The sequence below is a fragment of the Moschus berezovskii genome, chromosome 14, assembly GCF_049115385.1.
Source record: "Moschus berezovskii isolate FMDL1 chromosome 14, NW_MosBer_1.0, whole genome shotgun sequence".
In the NCBI taxonomy this organism is placed as follows: domain Eukaryota; kingdom Metazoa; phylum Chordata; class Mammalia; order Artiodactyla; family Moschidae; genus Moschus; species Moschus berezovskii.
Window position 1 is genome coordinate 51,908,415 of NC_142473.1, and position 22,797 is coordinate 51,931,211.

Consider the following 22,797-nt stretch of genomic DNA (forward strand, 5'->3'; position numbering starts at 1 on the left):
CCCCCTGTTTCCAAGGATGAGTGTTAAATGTGGATGTGTGAATACACACCAGAGAGACAGAAACTGAAAAAAAAATCTCCTTAGAATCCCTTGTGAATTCAAAGATCGTCCAAAGTTAAAGAAGCTGGGAATTTGGGGGAACTAGCAGAGATGAGAGCAGGTACACTTGATCCATTTTGGCAACTGTTTTTAAACTTTAACTCCTTTGGAGGCTGAATTGGGATTAAAAATTCTAAAAGACTTGGGGAATCCCACCAAACCCTGAATGAACATCCCCTGCAGAAATAATTCCCCTCTTATCTCACTAAAGGAAGATAATGCTTTTTTCTTCATTTCTGACAACTTACATCTCACTGCAAAACTAAAGTTGACCAGGGCACACAAAACACCTACCTCCAACCAGTCCATTCTAAAGGAGATCAGTCCTGGCTGTTCATTGGAAGGACTGATGCTAAAGCTGAAACGCCAATACTTTGGCCACCTCATGCGACGAGTTGACTCACTGGAAAAGTCTCTGATGCTGGGAGGGATTGGGGGCAGGAGGAGAAGGGGATGACAGAGAATGAGATGGCTGGATGGCATCACCGACTCAATGGACATGAGTTTGAGTGAACTCCGGGAGTTGGTGATGGACAGGGAGGCCTGGCGTGCTGTGATTCATGGGGTCGCAAAGAGTCGGACACAACTGAGAGACTGAACTGGCACCATTGTTAAGAAAGTCCACAATTTTACTTCTGAGTTTTAATGTATCATGATGAACACCACTTTGTAAAGCTGGAGGAAGTGAAAGTGAAAGTTGCTCAGTTGTGTCCAACTCTGTGACCCCATGGACTATATAGTCCATGGAATTCTCTAGGCCAGAATACTGGAGTGGGTAGCCTTTCCCTTCTCCAGGCGATCTTCCCAACCCAGGGATCAAATCCAGGTCTCCCGCATTGCAGGTGGATTCTTTATCAGCTGAGCCACCAGGGAAGCAAAGCTGGGGAAACAGCCCAAATTGAAATCCAATTTCAAGGAAAAAGGATTTGTGCAGAACTTAAAAAATAAATAAATAAATAAAGCAGCTACACAGAAACATTTTACAATTAGGCAAAATTTAAAGAAAATGTCATTCTTTAATTTATTGTATTTCTTAAAACTGGAAGGGTAATAATGTTGAAAATAAAGCAATATGTATTCTGAAAATTATTTTTTTTCAGTCACAGTGAGAGGGAATCAGAATGAATACATGACACATTGTACTACCACTTTTGTCCTAGGAGTTACAGAACTTATTACAAAGATTTTATGATTTCATATTTACAATAGTAATTACGTAAATTCTGTATAATCTTTTTGTAAGTGAGGAACTGGATTCCATATAAATTAGTTTACTTTATAAGAGCCTGAATATAGCAACACCAAAATCATAATAAAACTTTAACTGTGATCACACACACACATATATGTACATGCTTTTCTAAGACAGAAAAGCTAGAGTAGTCTTAACAGCAACAAAGAGAGGTACCTAGGATATGAAAAATTAGATATTAGTGGAGAGAAACCTTGTGTCCCTGAAGACACAAATCTGTTGAATGAGACACTGAGACAAAAGTTATATTTTTCATTAATTAATAGATAAAGTATTTATTATTAAGTTGAGACACTTAGATGCTCTCTATGTGATAGCATTTATCTTCTGACAATGATCTTATGCTTTTTAAATCAAGATTACTTTAAGAAAATAAAGACAGCTTTTAGGGATGTTATTCTAGGTTACGCTGCTAATAATATGAAGAGAAAGGAGTTGAACTTAGACACTCTGGACACAAAACTTACACTCTTAGTACATATGAGCTATGATAGTGTCTAGTTAATTTCTTGATGAATAAGAAGCATGGGAGTTAAACAGTGACACTGCTTAAGATGCATCTGTTTATGAATGACTCCTACAATAGGTCCTCAATAATATGCAACAGTTATTGAGAAGCTTTTCTTCATTGTCTCGTCAGTGGCAAAGGAAATGAGATTGTGAAAATTTGTCACAAGTGCTGCCCTGATACTACTCTTTCTTTATGGGGCATCAGTCATTTTCCCTTGGTGGATGAAAAATGGTAAATTCGGATTTTCTCCTAATGCAAACATGATATTGTGGAAAATATGACACAATGCAAACTGTAAACCCTATTGATGAATGAAGGACATTCGAATGGAAAAAAGGGAAGGCAGTAAGGAAAAAAGGTAAGAATGGTGCAGATAATCTCAGGTGTGTTAGATGCACTCATAGTAAGAGGCACTTCAGAGAGGTTGTTGTGAGAAGGTTCAAGAGCTTGGCGAGCACAGATTCATGGGGACTTTACAGGTCATAGGATTGAAATATGGAAATGTTTTTTGAGAAAAGGAACATGAAGAGAATTTATAGATGAGAAACCCATGGTTTGTGACATTGAGAAATAAGAGAGTGCCAGCACTATAGTCTAGAAAAATCCCAATACGATGAGGAGGAACACTCATGGAGAGGGTTAAGATCATGGGCTCTGAGGAGGAAGACTCATCAAAAGCATTATATACAGAATCATGATTTAACCCTATGACCCAGTAGCCATTTTTAGGTTGGTATCTCGAGTAAACATTTTTATAATTTCCATCAGCTTTAAGCGGTAACTTTGTATTATATTCAGCGTGTTTTTCACCATATACCCCCAGGATCCAGGCACGTTTTTTTGACACGTCTACCTCCCAGTAATGTCTCCCTGATGTGATAACTGGGGATCCCAGGACACCATAATCTTCATAAACTTCTTTCCAACATTGATTATTTCTTTGGTCTTTGTACACATATGTCACTTGTCTTCGATCGGCAGAAATGGCAATATTTCGATTACCTGTTGTATGACTCAGGGTCACGTGAACTGTTGAAAAATTAGAGGGTTATGTGAGGGCCATGATGTAGTTTTATTTCAGACATTTTGAAAACTATATTTAGAATAACTTTAGTGGAAAGACAATACATGTGTATGTATTGGGAGGGAAAACATGGATCTTAAAACATGAGGTCTACTAGACAATGAAAAATTCTAAAAGATAATGAGAAAGGGTGGTTTGATGACACTGTGATGTCTCCTTACCCCAGTAGCGTTCCACGTATCTCAGCTCTGAAATGTTAAAAATCCACAATATTAAATATAAGCAAAAGATTCAGTCCTGTAATCTATTTCTTTCAAATTAGGGGAAGGGCTATGGTGAGGTAGTGAACTGGTAGAAGATAGGATAAAACCACATCTCTTGTCACTCACCATAAAATGACCACATCATAAGCACATAGTATCTGGGTTTTTCTATCTCTATCCACACCGAGAAAAGAACCTCCTTTCCGTTTTCCCTCCATCACATAAAACCCAAAGACACCCACTAGGGTAGCACTCCTCACCATTAAACACTCGCAGTATGTCTCTCAGATCAGGAGCTCGAAACACACTTCTCTGTTCCTTGGGAACCTGTTTTGGCTTCTTCAGAGTCAAAGTCTTACTCCTAGGGATGACAAAAATTGATGTCCACATCTCTCACTATCTATCCCTCTAAAACCACAGACTTTCAAAATTTTCACCCCACTGATGCACTTGAACAGTCTTTCCTGCAGACCTTGGGGAGGTAGAGAGTGGATGCCTGACCTTGGATACAGAAGAAATGTTGCTCATGTCCATCTTGCCAGTTACCCTCTGTGTGACTTGGGATGGTCTTGACCTCTCAGAAGGACAGTCTGTTTCTTCTATAATGAAATCATTAACCTCTCCCTCTCTATTTCCTAAAAGTCATATGAAATTATGGGATTCCCAGGTGGCAACAGTGGTAAAGAACCTGCCTGCCAATGCAGGAGACATAAGAGACATCAGTTTGATCTCTGGGTCAGGAAGATCCCCTGGAGAAGGGCATGGCAACCCACTCCAGTATTCTTGCCTGGAGAATTCCATGGACAGAGGAGCCTGGTGGGCTACAGTCCATGGGGTTGCAAAGAGTTGTACACAACTGAAGCGACTTAGCATGCACACACATAGGAAATTATATGAAATAATGAATTTAACAAGATAAATACTTGCTATCTCAAAAAAATCAGTTTGTGGAAAAGTCACTATGTAGATATGTATTCCCAAGAAAATGTCAGAAAGTTGAGGTAACAGGATCTGGCTCCTGGGTGTTCTAGACAAATCAAGTATGAGAACACTGTCTAGAATCCCCAAAGCTTCAAAGGCTGTTTCTTGATAAGGAGAATATGCTGAGATTTCAGGTTCTCCAGAGACAAATACCCTTGAGGGAAAAGCCATTATGAATACTAAACTATTAGTGACCTGATTTTCATGTGTTTATAAACAACTTGAGGCTATCATGTAGGTGTGCAAATTCAGACACAAAGATGATGACTTTCAATTCTAGCTTAAGGCCCACATGTGCTTTTGGAAATCTAAACAGAAAGATATACAAGGATCTGTTCTAACATACCCAGGGAAGAAATTCAAATTTAAAGAAGTTGTTTCCATTTCTGGGTACGTGGCAGATAAAGAAGACTCAAACTTCCCATGCCTAACCCTAACCCTAACTCTGCAACTTTCCACAAGCAAAATTCCCTACTGTAGAATCTGTTTCACTCTCAGTATTTATGGAACAATCTATTCATGATTTGTGAATAAAAATTTAAGGTAAATCTACACCCCATTTTTTCAGCCCTGAACATTGTTTTATTCTAACTGGTCACCAGCTATCTCTATGGTTTTTATTTTATTTTCACAGCATAAATAGGCTATCTCTGGTCTGTCACACGTACCTTTTCATGATGTCATTTACATCCTAGTGAGAAAAGAGAAAATGTGAGTCAAGAAGTAATAGGTTCCCCCCACTTAACAAAGCTTATTCACATCCCCATCAACCCCTGATTTGGGGAATAGAGATGATCTCAATATGAGAGTCTAAAAGTAAAGACAAGAGTGAGGCCCATAATTCCAGGAGATTCATGTGATGTTGTCAGGTTTCCAAAAATGTAAAAAAGCTTCAACCCTTGTGGAAGTATGAGGCTTCTAGTATCTGGAGATGAGACATATTTATGGAAAAAACAAGAGACCTGTAATTCTGGTTCCGAGAAGACTCGTGAGAGTCCTTTGTACTGCAAGGAGATCCAACCAGTCCATTCTAAGGGAGATCAATCCTGGGTGTTCATTGGAAGGACTGATGCTAAAGCTGAAACTCTAATACTTTGGCCACCTCATGAGACGAGTTGACTCACTGGAAAAGACTCTAATGCTAGGAAAGGTTGGGGGCGGGAGGAGAAGGGGACGACAGAGAATGAGATGGCTGGATGGCATCACCGACTCTGTGGACATGAGTTTGAGTGCACTCCGGGAGTTGGTGATGGACAGGGAGGCCGGGCGTGCTGTGATTCATGGGGTCGCGGAGAGTCGGACACGACTGAGCGACTGAACTGAACTGAACTGAACTGATGAGGTGATTTGAATAATTCATTGTCCTTTCATTTATTCAACTGGACTGTGAAGTGACACTATTGTACGCCAAGCGTTAAACCAAGCTTTAGAGAATCAGAAATGAAATCATAATTTTAATATTCCTCAAGCTATGTATATGACTTTTGCTGAGAGTACAAGCAAACATATATACCAATATAAGCTTTTCAGGAAAAACCTGAAAAACTTTACTCTTTTCTCATTTTATAAGCTGTATTTTAGTGATCTCTTCTATTCCCTAAAGTCATTATCCGTATATGCAGTTGATTTCCAACTCTTTCTTTTTTACTCAACTTTGTCTCCTATTAATTTATTCAGTAGTAAATAAGCCACAGGAATCAATAATGTAGGATGTCTCATATGTAACTTATTATTCACCAACTGAATTGTCTCCTCTCTTGTACCCCATTTTAATAATGTTACCAATATACACTTACTGTCCAAGGACTAGTCCATTTATCTGCACGCTAGTCTCTACTGAGTCTGTTAGTTCAGGTCCTTAACAGTTTTTAGCCATCTAATTGTCTTAATCATCACTTTTACAGTTTTATTTGTTTGAACAGGTATCTGCCACTTTATTTGATCTCTTTTACTAAAGATTTACTTCCATGTCACCAAAAACTAGAATAGCTGAGTTTAAAAAAAAAAAAAAAAACAACTCTTTGCATTAGGGCTCTTTTGTGTATATTACAAAGAAATCAAATAAAATTAGAATAAGTAGAGAAAGAATAAGGAATTAGGGTGGCAGTTGCAACTTTAATCATAGTTTAATTCTGAAGCTCAAACATTATTCTCAGAATCTGGTCTGTGTCTTTCTTTAATTCTGTTTATTCAACCCCTAATGACTCCTTTTCCCAGTTTATGAAGGAACCATAAACCTCCTGATATAAATCCCAGAAGGAAAGAGAGTTTCTTCTCCCAGTTATAACAATGCTTGAATGCCTACAGGAATTCAGGCAACTGAATAAATGTAACTGCATAGGATTAGTCACCCACATTAAAGAGCAAATATTTTTGTGTTTCTACTGGAAGGTAATGAAACAGTTTAAGTTAGTATCAGTCTGAAGTAGATCATATAAGGCAGGAAACATATTGCATATATTACACCAACCATTAGGAAAAAAAACAAAAAAATACAGTTAGACCTAAAAATTTATACTAGAAATATCTGTTTAACACAAAACAAACTAGTTAAAGAGAAAGAAAAGAATGAAACTTACAATATCCATATAGTTATAGAAAGCAAATGCAAAAGAACAAATTTAAATATAAGTGTATTAGTAATTGCTTTAAATTTCATGTATTAATGCAGCAATTGAAATCAGAGATTGTTGACCTGTATAAAAAGCAAAATTCACCTATTGCTATTTACATGAGACATAGTCAAGGCACAAAAAGGGTAAATGTAAAAAGATAGAAAAATATATACCATGCAAGCAGTAATTAAAAAAACTAGGTCAAATATATATGCTAATGATCCTGGGTGTTCATTGGAAGGACTGATGCTGAAACTGAAGCTCCAATACTTTGGCCACCTCATGCGACGAGTTGACTCACTGGAAAAGACTCTGATGCTGGGAGGGATTGGGGGAGGGAGGAGACAGGGATGACAGAGAATGAGATGGCTGGATGGCATCACCAACTCAATGGACATGAGTTTGAGTGAACTCTGGGAGCTGGTGATGGACAGGGAGGCCTGGCGTGCTGTGATTCATAGGGTCACAAAGAGTCGGACACGACTGAGCGACTGAACTGAACTGAATATTAAACAAAATATACTTTAAGATCTATATTATGAAAAGACATGAGGGCAATTTTATAATTTTAAAAGATTCAGTTCATCAAAAATATATAACAATTATAAATGTGTAAGTGCTTAACAGCAGAGTTTCAAAATACTCAAAGCAAAACCAAAAGGAAAAATACAGAATTCAATAATAACAGTTGCAGATGTTAATAACTCACTCTCACTAATGAGAGAACAGCTTATATGGAAACATTCAAATTTACAGAAGACATGAAGAATGCTACCAACCAACTAGACCTAACTGATGTCTATAGCCCATTTTACCCTATAAATGAGAAACAAATAATCTTTTAAAATTCATAATAAAATTTTTTCTAGATATACAATATTTTAGATCATAAAAAAGCAACAATAAACATAAAAGTTTAAAATACTAAAGATGAGTGTTCTTTGATTTTGACAAGATTAAATTGAAAATCCTCAGTAGAAGTGAAACTCAGAAATCACCAATCATTTTCTCATTTACAATACACTTTAAAATACCCTAGGTTTAACACATAATCAAAATTTTAAAAAGAAAATAAAAAAAAACTGAAAAGGAAATTTGAGAATAAGTCAAACTGAATGAAAACAAAAATTAAACAATCAAAATGTATGAAATACAATTAATTAATTAAATGTATTTTGCCATTACACACTGTATCAAAAGAGCTTGTCTCAAATCAGTGGTCTAAATTTTCACTTCAAGAAGGAAATAGTAAATTAAATCAGCAGCTCCCCCTGCACACATTGCACAAATATACACACACATACAATCACAACTGCTGGACAGCCATTGACAAAAAAATGCTGGAACCTACCAAAAAAGATACTCTACATTCAAAGACAAAAGAGAAAACACAGTGAGGTGGGAGGAGGGGTGCTATGGCAATGAAATAAAATCTGATACACAACAGGTGGGCAAACCACAAACTGGGGGGTGGGGTGGGGAATACTACAGAAGTTATCCTACAGGAGTGAAAATTCTGAGCCCAAGTCAGGTTTCCCAACCTTGGGGTCCAGCAATGGAGAAGCCACCAGAGAATCTGACTTTGAAAGCCAAAGGAGTCTCATCACAGAAATTCCACAGGGACTGAGGGAAACAGAAACTCCACTCTTGGGGTGTACGCACAAGGTCTTGTATGTGCCAGGACTAAAGGGAGAAAAGCAGTGACTCCATAAGAGATTGGTTGAGATCTACTTGTTAGGCCTCCTGCAGAGGCACAGGATGGCTTTTCATTGTGGCAAAAACACTGGCACTCATTGGAGTGAGCTCTCCTGGGGGCCACCATTATCCCTAGCCCTGACCACAAGAGGGATAAGATTCAGTTCCACCCACCACCAGTCTCTCTCATAAGAAAGCTTGCACAGAGAGCACTTAGATAACTTCATCCACCAGAAGACAGGCATTAAAAGCAAGAACTACAATCCATCAGTCTATAGAATGGAAACAACAATCAGAGAAAGTTAGAAAAACAAAAAATAAAACAACAGAAGAATATGTCCCAGATGAAGGAACAAGATAAAACCCCAGAGAAAGAGCTAAGTGACATGGAGATAAGCAACCTCCAGACAAAGAATTCAGAATAATGATAGTGAAGATGATCCAGGATCTTGGAAAAAGAATGGAGGCAAGGATCAAGAAGATGTAGAACAAAGACCTAGAAGAACTAAAAAACAAACAAGGGTGAACAATAAAATATCTGAAATGAAAGTTATACTAGAAAGAATCAATAGCAGAATAACTGAGGCAGAAGAATGAATAAGCAACCTGGAAGACAGGGTGGTGGAAATCACTGCTGCAGAACAGAATAAAGAAAAACAGCAACAACAAAAAAAGACGAGTGTCTAAGAAACCTTTGGGACAACAGTAAATGCACAAATGTTCACATTTTAAGGGTCCCAGATAGAGAAGAGGGAAAGAAAGGATTTGAGAAAATATTTGAAAAGATAGTTACTAAAAAGTTCCCTAACATGGGAAAGGAAATTGCCACCTAAATCCAGGAAGCAAAGAGAGTCCCAGGTAGGATAAACACAAGGAGGAACATGTCAAGGCACATAGTAACCAAAGTGACAAAAATTAAAGCAAGAAAAAATATTAAAAGCAACAATAGAAAAATGACAAATAGCATATGAGGTGATTCCTATAATGTTATCAGCTGATTTTTCAACAGAAACTCTGCAGGCTAGTAGGAAGTAGCACAATATATTTAAAGGACTTACAACCAAAAACACTCTACCCAGCAAGGATCTCATTCAGATTTGCCAGAGATATAAAGAGCTTCACAGAAAAGCAGAAGTTAAGGGAATTTAGCATCGCCAGACCAGCTTTGCAACAAATGCTAAAGGAACTTGTCTAGGCAGGAAAGAAACCAGCAATCTGAAAAGTCTTGTAAGTATATATACTGCTGTATGAAAACATATCAAGACCAGCAAACCTGAAAACTATAATAGATACATAAACAAAAAAGAAAAAGCAAGCCTAACACAACACTAAAGTGTTCATCAAGCCATAGGAGAAGAGAATAAGAGAGAAAGGGAAGAAAAAAGACCTACAAAAACAAAACCAATTCAGAAAATGGCAATGGGAACTTGCATATCAATAATTACCTTAAATGTAAGTGGATTAAACTTTCCAACCAAAAGACATAACCTGGCTGAATGGATACAAAACAAGACCCATATGTATGCTGTCTACAAGAAACTCACTTTATGAAACATGTATATTATCATATGTGAAACAAATCACCAATTCAGGTGCGATACAGGATGCTTGGGGCTGGTGCACGGGGATGACCCAGAGGGATGATATGGGGAGGGAGGTGGGAGGGGGGTTCAAGATGGGGAACACATGTACATCCGGGTCAGATTCATGTCAATGTACGGCAAAACCAGTACAATAATGTAAGGTAATTAGCCTCCAATTAAAATAAATAAATTAAAAAAAAAAGATATACCAAAAAAAATTAAAAAAGAAAGAAAGAAACTCACTTTAGGTCAAGGGACACATACAGACAGAAAGTGAGGGGATGGAAAAAGATTGTTGTTGATATTCAGTTGCTAAATGATGTCTGACTCTTTGGGACCCCATTGACTACAGCACGCCAAGCTCCTCTGTCCTCCACAATTTCCCGGAGTTTGCTCAAATTTATGTCCACCAAGTCAATGTTGTTACCTAACCCTCTTATCCTCTGCCACTCCCCTTCTCACTTTGCCTTCAATCTTTCCCAGCATCAGGGTCTTTCCCAATGAGTTGGCTCTTTGTATAAGGTGGCTAAAATATTGGGGCTTCAGCTTCAGCATCAGTCCTTCCAATGAATATTCAAGGTTGATTTCCTATATGACTGACTGGTTGGATCTCCTTGCAGTCCGAGGGACTCTCAAGAGTCTTCTCCAGCACCACAGTTCAAAAGCATCAGTTCCTCAGCACTCAGTCTTCTTTATGGTCCAACTCTCACATCTGTACATGACTACTGGAAAAACCATACCTTTGACCCTATGGACCTTTGCTGGCAAAGTGATGTCTCTGTTTTTAAATACACTGCCTAAGTTTGTCATAGCTTTCTTTCCAAGGAATAAGTGTCTTTTAATTTCATGACTGCAGTCACTGTCCACAAAGATTTTGGAGCCCGTAAAAATGCAATCGGTTACTGCTTCCATTTTTGTGCTTTTATTTGCCATGAAGTGATGATGAGGTGGATGTGATGAACTTAGTTTTTTGAATGTTGAATTTCAAGCCATCTTTTTCACTCTTCTCTTTCACCTTCATCAAGAGGATCTTTAGTTCCTCTTCACTTTCTGCTTTAGAGTGGTATCATCTGCAAATCTGAGATTGTTGATATTTCTCTCAGCAATCTTGACTCTAGCTTGTGAGTGATACAGCCCAGCATTTTGCATGAGGTACTCTGCATATAAGTTGAATAAGCAGGGTGATAATATACAGCCTTGATGTCCTCTGTTCCCATTTGTGAACCAGTCTGTTTTTCCATGCCTGGTCCTAACTACTGCTTCTTGACTTGCATACAGGTTTCTCAGGAGGCAGGTAAGGTGGTCTGGTATTCCATATCATTAAAGATTTTTTCAAAGTTTGTTGTGACCCAGAGCCAAAGGCTTTAGCACAGTCAATGAAACAGAAGTAAATGTTTTTCAGGAATTCCGTCATTTTCTCTATAATCCAATGAATGTTGGCAATTTGAATTCTGGTTCCTGTGCCTTTTCTAAACCCAGCTACTACATCTGGAACTTCTCAGTTTGTGGGAAAAGGTATTCCATGGAAATGGAAATTGAAAAAAAAAAAGCTGTAGTAGTAATACTCATGTTAGACAAAATAGATGTTAAAATAAATATTGTTATAAGAGATAAAGGAAGACACTACATAATGATCAAAGGATCAATCCAAGAAGTTGATGTTACAATTAAAAAATATATTGACCCAACATAGGAATACCTCAGTATATAAAGCAAATACTAATAGCCAAAAAGGGAGAAACTGACAATTAACACAATAATAGCAGGGGACTTTAGCACCCCTCTTTCATCAATGGACAGGTCATTAAGGCAGAAAATCAACAAGGAAACACAGGTTTTAAATTACACACTAGGCCAGATGGACTTAATCGATATTTATAGAGTATTCCATCCAAAGCAGCAAAATACACATTCTTCTCAAGTGCACATGAAACATTCTTCAGGATTGATCACATACTGTGCCACAAAGTGAGCCTCAGTAAATTCAAGAAAACTGAAATCATATTAAGCATCTTTTCCAACCACAATGCTATGAGATTAGAAATAAACTAAGGAGAAAAAAAACGCAAAAAACAAAAATCTGTGGAGGTTAAGCAATATGCTACTAAACAACCAATGGGACCACTGAAGAAATCAAAGAGGAAATAAAAAAGTATCCAGAGACTAATGAAAATAAAAGCACAATAATGATCCAAAACCAACAGGATTCAGCAAAAGAAATTCTAAAAAAGAAGTTTATAGCAATACAATCGTACGTCAGGAAACAAGAAAATTCTCAAATGTACAACCTAACCTTATGCGTAAAGGAACTAGAGAAAGAAGAACAAACAAAACCTAAAGTTAGTAGAAGGAAAGAAATCATAAAGGTCAGAGCAGAAATAAATGAAGTAGAGGCAAAGAAAACAATAACAAAGATCAATAAAACTAAAAGCTGGTTCTTTGAAAAGATAAACAAAATTGGTAAACCTTTAGCCAGACACATCAAGAAAAAAAGGAAAAGGATTCAAATCAATAAAATTAGAAATAAAAAAGGAGAAGTTACAACCGAAAGTGAAAGTGAAGTCGCTCAGTCGTGTTTGAGTCTTTGCGACCCCAGGGACTGTAGCCTACCACGCTCCTCCGTCCATGGGATTTTCCAGGCAAGAGTACTCGAGTGGGTTGTCATTTCCTTCTCCAGAGGATCTTCCCGACCCAGGGACTGAACCTGGGTCTCCCACACTGTAGGCAGACGCTTCACCGTCTGAGCCACTAAGGAAGTTATAACTGATACCATCGAAATACAAAGAATCATAAGAGATTACTACAAGGAGCTGTATGCCAATAGAATGGACCACCTCAAAGAAATGGATGAATTCTTAGAAAGGTATCTCCCAAGACTTAACCAGAAAGAAATAGAAAAGACGAGCAGACCAGTCACAAGTATTGAAATTGAAGCTGTGACTGAAAAAATCCAATGCACAAAAGTCCAGGACCTGATGTGCTCACATGTGAATTCTATCATGGGGAGAAGTTATCAACAATTCTTCTGAAGCTGTTCCAAAAAATTGCAGAGGAAGGGAAACCACCAAACTGCAAAAACTGGACAACTACATGTAAAAATGAAATTAAAACACTTCTTACCACCACACACAAAAATAAACTCAAAATATATTAAGGATGGACCTATGAGACAAAACACTATAAAACACTTAGAGGAAAACATCGGCAGAACACTCTCTGGCAAAAATCACAGCAATATGTTTTTTGGATCTATCTCCCAGAGTACTGGAAATAAAAACAAGGATAAATAAATGGGACCTAATCAAATTCAGCAGTTTTAAATAAAATGAAAAGACAAGCCACAGATTGGAAGAAAATATTTGCAAATGATGTGAATTATAAGGGATTTGTCTCCAAATTTACAGAGTTCATGTGGCTTAATATCATAAAGACAAATAACCAAATCAAAAAACAGGCAGAAGACCTGAATGGACATTTCTACAAAGAAGACATACAGATAGCCAAGAGGTATTTGAAAAGATGTTCAACATCACTAATTATTAGAGAAATGCAAATCACCTCATACCAGTTAGAATGGCCAGTATCTAAAAACCCACAAACAATAAATGTTGGAGACTGAGTGGAGAGAAGGGAACCCTTCTACACAGTTGATAGGAATGTGAATAGGTGAGGCCAATAGAGGTTCCTTAAGAAACTGAAAATAGAGCTACCATATGATCCAAGGCACCCCACTCCAGTACTCTTGCCTGGAAAACCCCATGGAAGGAGCAGCCTGGTAGGCTGCAGTCCATGGGATCACAAACAGTCGGGCACAACTGAGCGACTTCACTTTCACTTTTCACTGTCATGCATTGGAGAAGGAAAGGGCAACTCACTCCAGTGTTCTTGCCTGGAGAATCCCAGGGATGGGGGAGCCTGGTGGGCTGCCATCTATGGGGTCGCACAGAGTCGGACAAGACTGAAGCGACTTAGCAGCAGCAGCAGTATGATCCTGCAAGGCCACTCCTAGGGATATGCCTGGAGAAAAACATGATCTGAAAGGATACATACCCCAATGTTCACTGCAGTGATATTTACAATAGTCAAGACATGGAAACAACTTAAATGTCCATTAACCGAGGAATGAATAAAGATGTGATACATATGTATAATGGAATATTAGCCATTAAAAAGAATGAAACAATGCCATTTGCAGCAACATATATGGAACTAGATATTGTCATACTGATTAAGTCAGACATATAATATGATGTATATTATAGGCTATCATTTACATTCAGAATCTTTTCCAAAAGACACAAATGAGCTTATTTACACAACAGAAGCAGACTCACAGACTTAGAGAACAAACTTATGGTTACAAGGAGTGAAGGATGAGGGGGAGGTGACAGCACCAGAAGGAGTGCAGCAACTTGAAAGCGATGGAAACTTTGCCTTCATTTTCATTGTGTCTCAGATGCTAGGGCTTCTTCCTAACTCTTACCTGCAGCATCTGCATTGTTGACCCCTGCAGATGATGCTCTATATCTGAGATGAGATTTCTCACCAATTGGCTCTGCTGGACCAGCTCATCCTCAGAGTTTTCCATGGTACACAGAATAGCTGTCTCCTCAGCCTTCAGCTTTTGAAGTTCCTTCCTCTCCTCACTGTCCAGGATTACTCTCAGTTTTCTAAACTCTGCCTGGACATTTTGTCTCTCATGTTGTGTTTGATTCTTCAGTAATGAGAGAGAAAGAGGAAGAAAACAATTTTTGGAGAAGCTGACTTTGCTTTTCTCTCTCTCTCTCTATCGCATTTCAAAATAATGCCTCCAAGTCTGCATTGTTAAGGACAACCAAGAGCCAAAAGGATTCCAGCCTTCACACATCTATTCAGAATTCTCATGTCTCCCTGCATTGCTTCTGACCCCCACCAACCAACCTCTGCCAAAAAGGTGAATACTGAGGACAGAACCATGAGCCATTGTCAGATGTCTTTTTCAGAAGAGTCAAAGGCTAATGAATATGTCAAGAATGGAACGTGAAACTCCCTAGTCATCCCCACCAGAGAGTCCCTCTAAAAGAATACCTCCCTTCCAATATCTGTGTTCATTTGCTTTATGTTCACTTTTCAGCACCCACTCTTATCAGGGAAACGGTGAAGAAAAGGACCAGTCAAATGACTTAACTGTCTGGGAACAAACAGGAAGGTAGCTCCTTGTAATCAACCTAAGGTCCTGCCCAGATATCTGCCTAACTACTTCAAGAAGTGTCTCCTCCTACCTTCCAGGCAGCAATCTCTTCTCTGAAGTCAGATTCCAACTCCTCAGCTTCCTGCTGCTTCTGCTTCAGCCTCTCCAGAGCTGTCTGGAGTTTCTTCTGTTCAGAAAAGAATCACATCACAGTCAAGCTATGGATTTCCTCAACATCACTGTAGAGGATAAATGAAGGAGAAATGAGCCTAATTTCCAAAGAGAATATGCTTCACAGAAACTGAGAACAGCAATTAGACTCTATGACTTGGAAGAAGACCTGAGGTGAGGAATGTGTTCTATAAGACTGGAGAGATAAAAGTCACCATCCTCTCACCTAGAGAAGACTGGTTGTTTAAGAAGAAACCTGATCCTGCAACAAGGAAATAGCTTACATTTCAATCTACCCAGTATCCTAGTTACTTCTCCTGTTCAAATAGTTAAGGAAAGCTTCTCTTGGGCACCAATCTCCACGTATTAGCCCAAGGTACATGGATGTATACTTCTAGGCTAATAGTCTGTGTATAGGGTTATTACTTTGTAAAAATGCACATTTATGTCCTTCAGACATCAGAAGGTGAGCATAGGAAGAAACAAAATCACAGGCCCCAGGTTCATGGTGACTAAGTAATTAAAGTCCAATGTGAAGTAGACAGTTCTCATCAACTACAATTTTCTGCACTGTTTTCTCTCCATTGTGGTCTCTTACCTGGTACTCCTGGGCGACCTCCTCCATGAGAAATGTAGCGTGACCACGGTGCTCCTGGGACCGTTCACAAAGCCAGCAAATGACCTTCCCATCGTCTTCACAGAAGAGCAGGAGTTTCTCTCCGTGGTGCACACAAAGATGTTTCTCTTGCTCCTCCAGGCTCAGTTTCACCTCCCTGACCCTCTGCACTATGTTGGCCAGGTGCCAATTAGGCCGCAGTTTCCCAGATTCAAAACTGATTCTGCACACAGGACACTTTCTCTCACCCTCTTGGCCAGTCACGGACTTCTTGCTGTTTGCAGTGATGCAGATTTGGCAGAAACTGTGGCCACAGTCAAGGCTCAGGGGTTCTTTTAGAAGCTCCAAGCAAATGGGGCAGGTCACCTCCTCCTGTAGGTTCACCAACTTTTCTGAAGCCATGGCACCTGCTCACCTTCTCCTACCTGTCCTGACTTCTGTGGGTTCTCTTGCTCACAGATTGCTACAGGATTGGGAAGGATAAAAGGGAACAACAGAGTAAGAAAGGTAGAAAATCATGGTACTAATTGCTTATAAATCAAATACAGGCAAAGATCAAATTATTGAAGGGCAGAAAAGAAAACATGGAGAAACAAGGAAAGGATCTTGGTTACCAAGTCAAAAGGACCTTTCACAATTTAATGCTTTACTATCAGCTCAGTAAATTTAATGATTCTTATTATTTAATGTTACTTAACAAAAGTAAAAGACGCTTACTCCTTGGAAGGAAAGTTATGACCAACCTAGACAGCATATTAAAAAGAAGAGACATTACTTTGCCAACAAAGGTCTGTCTAGTGAAGGCTGTGGTTTTTCCAGTGGTCATGTATGGATGTGAGAGTTGGACTGTGAAGAAAGCTGATTGCCGAAGAATTGATGCTTTTGAACTGTGGTGTTGGAAAAGACTCTTGAGAGCCCCTTGGACTGCAAGGAGATCCAACAGTCCATCCTAAAGGAGATCAGTCCTGGTTGTTCACTGGAAGGACTGATGCTAAAGCTGAAACTCCAATACTTTGGCCACCTCATGCGAAGAGTTGACTCACTGGAAAAGACTCTGATGCTGGGAGGGATTGGGGGCAGGAGAAGGGGACGACAGAGGATGAGATGGCTGGATGGCATCACCAACTCGATGGACATGAGTTTGAGTGAACTCTGGGAGTTGGTGATGGACAGGGAGGCCTGGCATGCTGCGATTCATGGGGTTGCAAAGAGTTGGACACGACTGAGCGACTAAACCGAACTGAACTGAAACTTGATATTCACCTGCAAAGTAGTAGTAAATAAAAATTCAGTCTTGTATATACAAAAGATCAGATATAAAGATACCACTATGGAGACATGTATGTTTATCAGAGATCAAATAATAGGGGTTAAAATAAAAAGGGTTATCCAAGAATTCCAACTTGAAAACATAAGGGCTGAACTCACGGAAGATGAAGGAAACATGGAAGGAAAGAGAGTATAAACATTTTACGTGTAGGAAATGACCTGTTCCTTGAAGACACAACCTCTTATATAGGTTTCAAAAGGCCAGTGTGACAGGAGCACAGAAAAGTGCCAGGCCCTCGATATCACAAGAGGCTGCAGTGACATTAATTATGACACTTCCTAGCAGCCATAACATCTGCAGACCCACCTCCAAGAGTCAGGAGAAGTTATCAATGTTTTCCCATCAGAGAAGAGTAAGGGCATGACCAGGTGGGACCTTGGGCTGTGAGGTGTTGGATGGACCCAGTGTGGAATTGGGAAGATCAGGTAGGATGCAGCTGCTCAGGAGAGAGATGATGACAGTTTGAGAACAGGGTGATGAGGGGAATGCAGGACAGCATATGAGAGTGAGAGATAAAAAGACAGGATTCTGTTTTAGGTTAGATATGTAGTAACAAGGGTTAACATCAGGTCTGGACTCTTTCTTCCTATAAAGATAATACTGGCTACGATTCTCCTAAGTCTGTGTGAGTGTGTGTGTGTGTTGTTTTCTAGGAAACCTATTGGATTACAACTGAGTAGAAGTTCTGCAGCCTTTCAAGAACACATTATGGATAACACAATTAGTCTGATATAAACTGCATTTGGGACTAGGAAGGCATTATATAGTTCTTAAACACAGTTGATTAGAATATACCTCATTTTCCACAAGGAGATTGTGATTCTCATCATCAAATATGTCTCTTTTAGGTATCTGAAAACTGGTGTTCTTTTTACAAAAACTGGTGGTCTTTTTACAAAAGTAAGCCTAGTAGTCAATTCACTAGGCTTATCTCACCTGTGGTGGGTTCACACACATCCATCTAGTGTGGTTCCTTACAAAGTTGAGATGATGGGGATAATGCACCTCCTGTAAGGATCATCTCTGAGAGCTCACCTGAGGCATTTATGCCCAGTGTTGTGTCTCCTGTCCTGATACCTCCAGCTAAGCATAGTAAACCTGGTGGTGAGAGTGTTAATAGGGAGGCCAGACGTCCTCAAATGGCAGAAAGAAATAAAACTTCAATGGCAGGCTTTTTTTTTTCCTCTTCTGATCCTGTGCTGTCATAGTGATACCTGGTTCCTTCTGAACTTAACTTTATCTCAAACCTTGAGCTAACCAATGCGTTTTTCTCATGTAAATGTCTTTCTTAAGCTATGTTAACGATCTATGTTCATTGGAAAAGAGCCTGATGCTGGGAAAGATTGAAGGCAGGAGAAGGGGATGACAAAGGATGAGATGTTTGGATGGCATCACTGACTCGGTGGACATGAGTTTGAGCAAGCTCTGGGAGTTGATGATGGACAGGGAAGCCTGGTGTGCTGCAGTCCATGGGGCTGCAAAGAGTCAGACATGACTGAGCAACTGAACTGAACTGACTGAATGAACTATGCATTTGCTTGGAAATCTGCCTTTCTTCAAGATTCATGTCATTTGTTTTATGGCCAAGGATGACTCACTCAGCTTGTGCCAATGCTATCTAATGATGCATGTTGTGGGTGAGAGTCCTGGTGGAACTCTGTTTTGAGGCATTTCCTTTCTCTAATTAGCAGCTTGCTAATAGGTATATAACTCCTTGCTAATAGGTATATAACACCCTTTCTGTCCCCTTCTGATGTCTATGTCAGAAGCTTTCTCTCTTTCATACTTTAATAAAACTTTATTATACAAAAAGCTCTGAGCATTCAAGCCACATCACTGGCCCTGGATTGAATCCCTCTCCTCCAGAGGCCAAGAATCTTGTGTCATTCTCAGCTCATAGCAGCAACCTTTCAGTAGCTTATGTGCTATGAGATTGTGTAAGTGGGATTTGTGATCCAGATTTGAAACCACTGCTAGTGGTCAGTCAGAGGGGGCATCACAAAGTGGCAGCACAGAGATCCTCGCTCTTCAACCTGGAATCACTACAGCTCTCTGGCCATAGTCTAGTCTCAGAAGTTCTGTCGGGGCTTCAAGCAAATGGGGCTGTGAAACAATAGATGAGGAAAGGGAACATCTCAGACGCTATTCCATATGTTGGTGGCTGCCAAAGTTTGGTGGAAAGAAAGATCTCCAGTATGAAACGGCTAATACGTTTCCCTTTGCTCTGCGCAAGGGATGTAGAACTCATAAAAGCTGAATAGAGATAAATTGAGACCTATTGAAATTCCATTTGTGCCATGTTCATCCTACGTGAAGGAAACCTAGTAAAGAATGAGGCTGAATGTGAAGCAGAAATGCTATCCAGTTAAAGGTACAGATATCCAAATAGCTCAGAAGTCATGTGCAGTTTGCCCATGGCTGCAAAGGCTATGACCCAATCAGACTCTGATGGAGAACAAGATCAGAGGCAGACATTATATTAATTGATGACTCAAGCTGCGTTCCAAATGGTAATGGAGCCTCCAACTATTTCTCTTCTATTCAAGATCCAACCAATTTTGAGATGCATATAGAGACAGGAGATACAGAGCAAGCATTCAGCCATAAGACTTCAGAATTTATGTTCCCTTCAGGGCTCCAAAGAGCTAATACGTCAAAGCTGATGCAGCACAACTGACATGGAAGGAACTAGTCTCTATACATGAAGGCTGAACCCACCCCCGACTTCTCCCTAAGCAGTGGCCCAAGGGCTCAATCAGAGAGATAGATGTAGGAACATGATGGCATTTGCCTGATAAAACCTTAAGCTACTTGGCTGCCATGGTGTCAGGTAATTGAATCTTACATGCTGCTTTTCTCACATCTGAGCACAGAGTTAAAATACCTCAGAGGAAACAGCTATAGATAAGCAAAAAGGACATAAGAAGAAAATAATTATGCAAAGGTCCTAGAAGTAAATTTATATATAGAACTTTCTTTTGTGATTTCAGTAAAGCTGTTTCTCTAAGTAGGATAAAGCCACAAATTAAGGATGTTATATGGAAAGGGGCTCCAAAATCACTCCAGATGCTGATTGCAGCCATGAAATTAAAAGACGCTTACTCCTTGGAAGGAAAGTTATGACCAACCTTGATAATATATTAAAAAGCAGAGACATTACTTTGCCAACCAAGGTCCGTCTAGTCAAGGCTATGGTTTTTCCTGTGGTCATGTATGGATGTGAGAGTTGGACTGTGAAGAAAGCTGATCGCCGAAGAATTGATGCTTTTGAACTGTGGTGTTGGAGAAGACTCTTGAGAGTCCCTTGGACTGCAAGGAGATCCAACCAGTCCATTCTAAGGGAGATCAATCCTGGGTGTTCATTGGAGGGACTGATGCTAAAGCTGAAACTGTAATACTTTGGCCACCTCATGCGACGAGTTGACTCACTGGAAAAGACTCTGATGCTGGGAAAGGTTGGGGGCGGGAGGAGAAGGGGACGATGGAGAATGAGATGGCTGGATGGCATCACCGACTCTGTGGACATGAGTTTGAGTGAACTCCGGGAGTTGGTGATGGACAGGGAGGCCTGGCGTGCTGTGATTCATGGGGTCGCGGAGAGTCGGACACGACTGAGCGACTGAACTGAACTGATGGAAAGGGGTCATTTTTCCTAAGTAGACTTTGAAAATGAAATTTTGCTTTGTTTTATTTCCCAGACAGTCATCTATTATTATACAACATAAACTCCTTGTGATACTAGCAAAATAAAACCTGAAATGGTAAACTAACAAATCAGTTCTAAAATTCTGTAGTTTTTGGCCTGTCAGAGGTGTACTGTGTGAGCTCAGAAGACAAGAGTCTAACACTGACTAGCTGAGAGAGCGACAAGTAATATGTACTAGAGATGATCATTTCCAAAGTCAACGTTGAAGAAATAAGATTTGGTCAGAAGCTGGGAAGTCATGGTGAGAAAAGAGACTTGACTTGTGTCCCATGCCTGGGAAAAGGGGATTAAGATGGAACTTCTGTAAGAAGGAGGAGGAGAGGAAGAACAGAGACTTCTCTAACTTACTTTCCTCATGGTTTTATGACACTTCTCAGACATCTTTTTAATATCATTAACACCAATCAAGTGTGCTAATCAACTTTTTCACATTAAAAGTTAGATGTCATTGTTACTAAAAGTTGGATATTTCCTGATGCCACTTCTGGAAATTATTCCCACGTGCTCCTCTTGCCCCTGATCTCTCAGCTGAGCTAGTTCTGGGTGGCAGATCCTCCTCAAGGAGAAGGAGGAGCGGGTTAATGATGTCAGGAACTGCAGCAGTTCCCTGTGTCTGGATGAATGAATACATTACAGATAGCAGGGCCAACCTGCTGGCACACCATCAGACTCCTGAGCACAGGTAGACCAAATTGATGAAGAAATTTTCTACACAGCCATGAAGAAATATTGCATTTTTACAGTTAGAAATTAAAACATCAGAACTGGAAGACCACCCTGGCCTTTGACCTGTTGTTGAGGAAAGGTCTTTCTACCTCTGAAAAAATCAAAGATTCTGGCTGTTCTCTGCATGTGCAATTCAAACTTACAAAATAAGAAGGTGATATGGGTAGATTCAGCCTAGAGAAATACAATCCCTTTGAGGAACAAACAAAGCCTTTTTCTTCTTCCAACATCCCGTATTGTAAGACTCCACCTCGCACAGACTGATCTTCAGTCAGCACTCTAACCAGGAAGCCAGCAGGGTGGGCCATTTCCTCTTTTAGAACAGTTTCCAGACAACAAATGAAACTCACCCAAGCAGATTTCGTTTTTCCTTCTGTGTGTTTCTCAAACTCTTCCCTACACAAACCACTCAGCAACCCTCACATTCTAATGCAGAAGTTGTGATTCCTTGGAAAGAAGTGAAGACAGGCAATGGGCAGATGTGTTCAGGATTCACTCATTACACCAGCGCCTGACCTCCACTGAGATCTCTAATAGATGACAAGTGAAAATGAAAGCTAAATTCTAGAGGGCGGAGTATGGGCAAGAAAGGAGGAGAGAAACTATAGACCAGTAGGAGGCGTCCACCCAGGACACTGTGAAGAAACAAGGCTTTTATTTCTGAGTCTGGTAGGTCAGTGAGTACATTTTATTCTTTTCTCAGCTCTTTTCCTAGAAGCTGTTCTCAAGTCTCTTCAAAATAATAAATGCTTTGGAAAATCAGGCTTCATAGGCAATGCAATATCAGACACTCACCATGCCTTGTTCCATATTAAGGTGCTGTAAGGAGGAGGGAGTAAAGTACCCCCTTTCCCCCAGTGAAGACCCACACTGAGGGCTCTCTTGAGGCAATAACGCTAGCATGCTCTCCTCTGGCCTGTGTCCACCAGCTGGAGTAAGAGAATGAGGACAGTCTGTCTTATTAGGTATGTTAAATGGCTCTACAAATCTGAAATCACTCAGATTGTCAGTCAGAGGGGCGATCACAGAGTGGTAGTTCACTGACACTGACATTC

General features: G+C 39.8%; 1 protein-coding gene across 3 annotated transcripts; it reads right to left on the reverse strand.

The window, feature by feature from the left end:
* Positions 1–707: 707 nt before the first annotated feature.
* Positions 708–22,348, reverse strand: LOC129554596 (tripartite motif-containing protein 5-like). 3 transcript variants are annotated; one of them, XM_055423513.2, is made up of 8 exons: positions 22,093–22,347; positions 15,963–16,443; positions 15,285–15,380; positions 14,570–14,737; positions 4,799–4,821; positions 3,410–3,510; positions 3,108–3,134; positions 708–2,891 (listed from the first exon to the last, which is right to left on the reverse strand). In XM_055423513.2, exons 2-8 carry the CDS (start codon positions 16,380–16,382, stop codon positions 2,302–2,304), a joined length of 1,425 nt encoding a protein of 474 aa, XP_055279488.2. In that variant the 5' UTR covers positions 16,383–16,443; positions 22,093–22,347; the 3' UTR covers positions 708–2,301. The 3 variants fall into 3 exon arrangements, with proteins under 3 accessions (XP_055279488.2, XP_055279487.2, XP_088699254.1); XM_055423512.2 differs by having other exon boundaries at positions 14,507–14,737; positions 22,093–22,345; XM_088843128.1 differs by lacking the exon at positions 3,108–3,134 and having other exon boundaries at positions 14,507–14,737; positions 22,093–22,348.
* Between the last annotated feature and the right edge of the window lie 449 nt (positions 22,349–22,797).

Bases quoted from the DNA above. Each gene is read 5' to 3' on its own strand.
- LOC129554596 (XM_055423512.2), bottom strand. From the start codon at position 16,382: ATGGCTTCAGAAAAGTTGGTGAACCTACAGGAGGAGGTGACCTGCCCC. The intron at 4,822-14,506 runs GTAAGAGTTAGG...TTTTCTCACTAG, and splicing joins CAACAATGCAGATGCTGCAG to GATGTAAATGACATCATGAA. The intron at 3,135-3,409 runs GTGAGGAGTGCT...TTAACATTTCAG, and splicing joins CATACTGCGAGTGTTTAATG to AGCTGAGATACGTGGAACGC.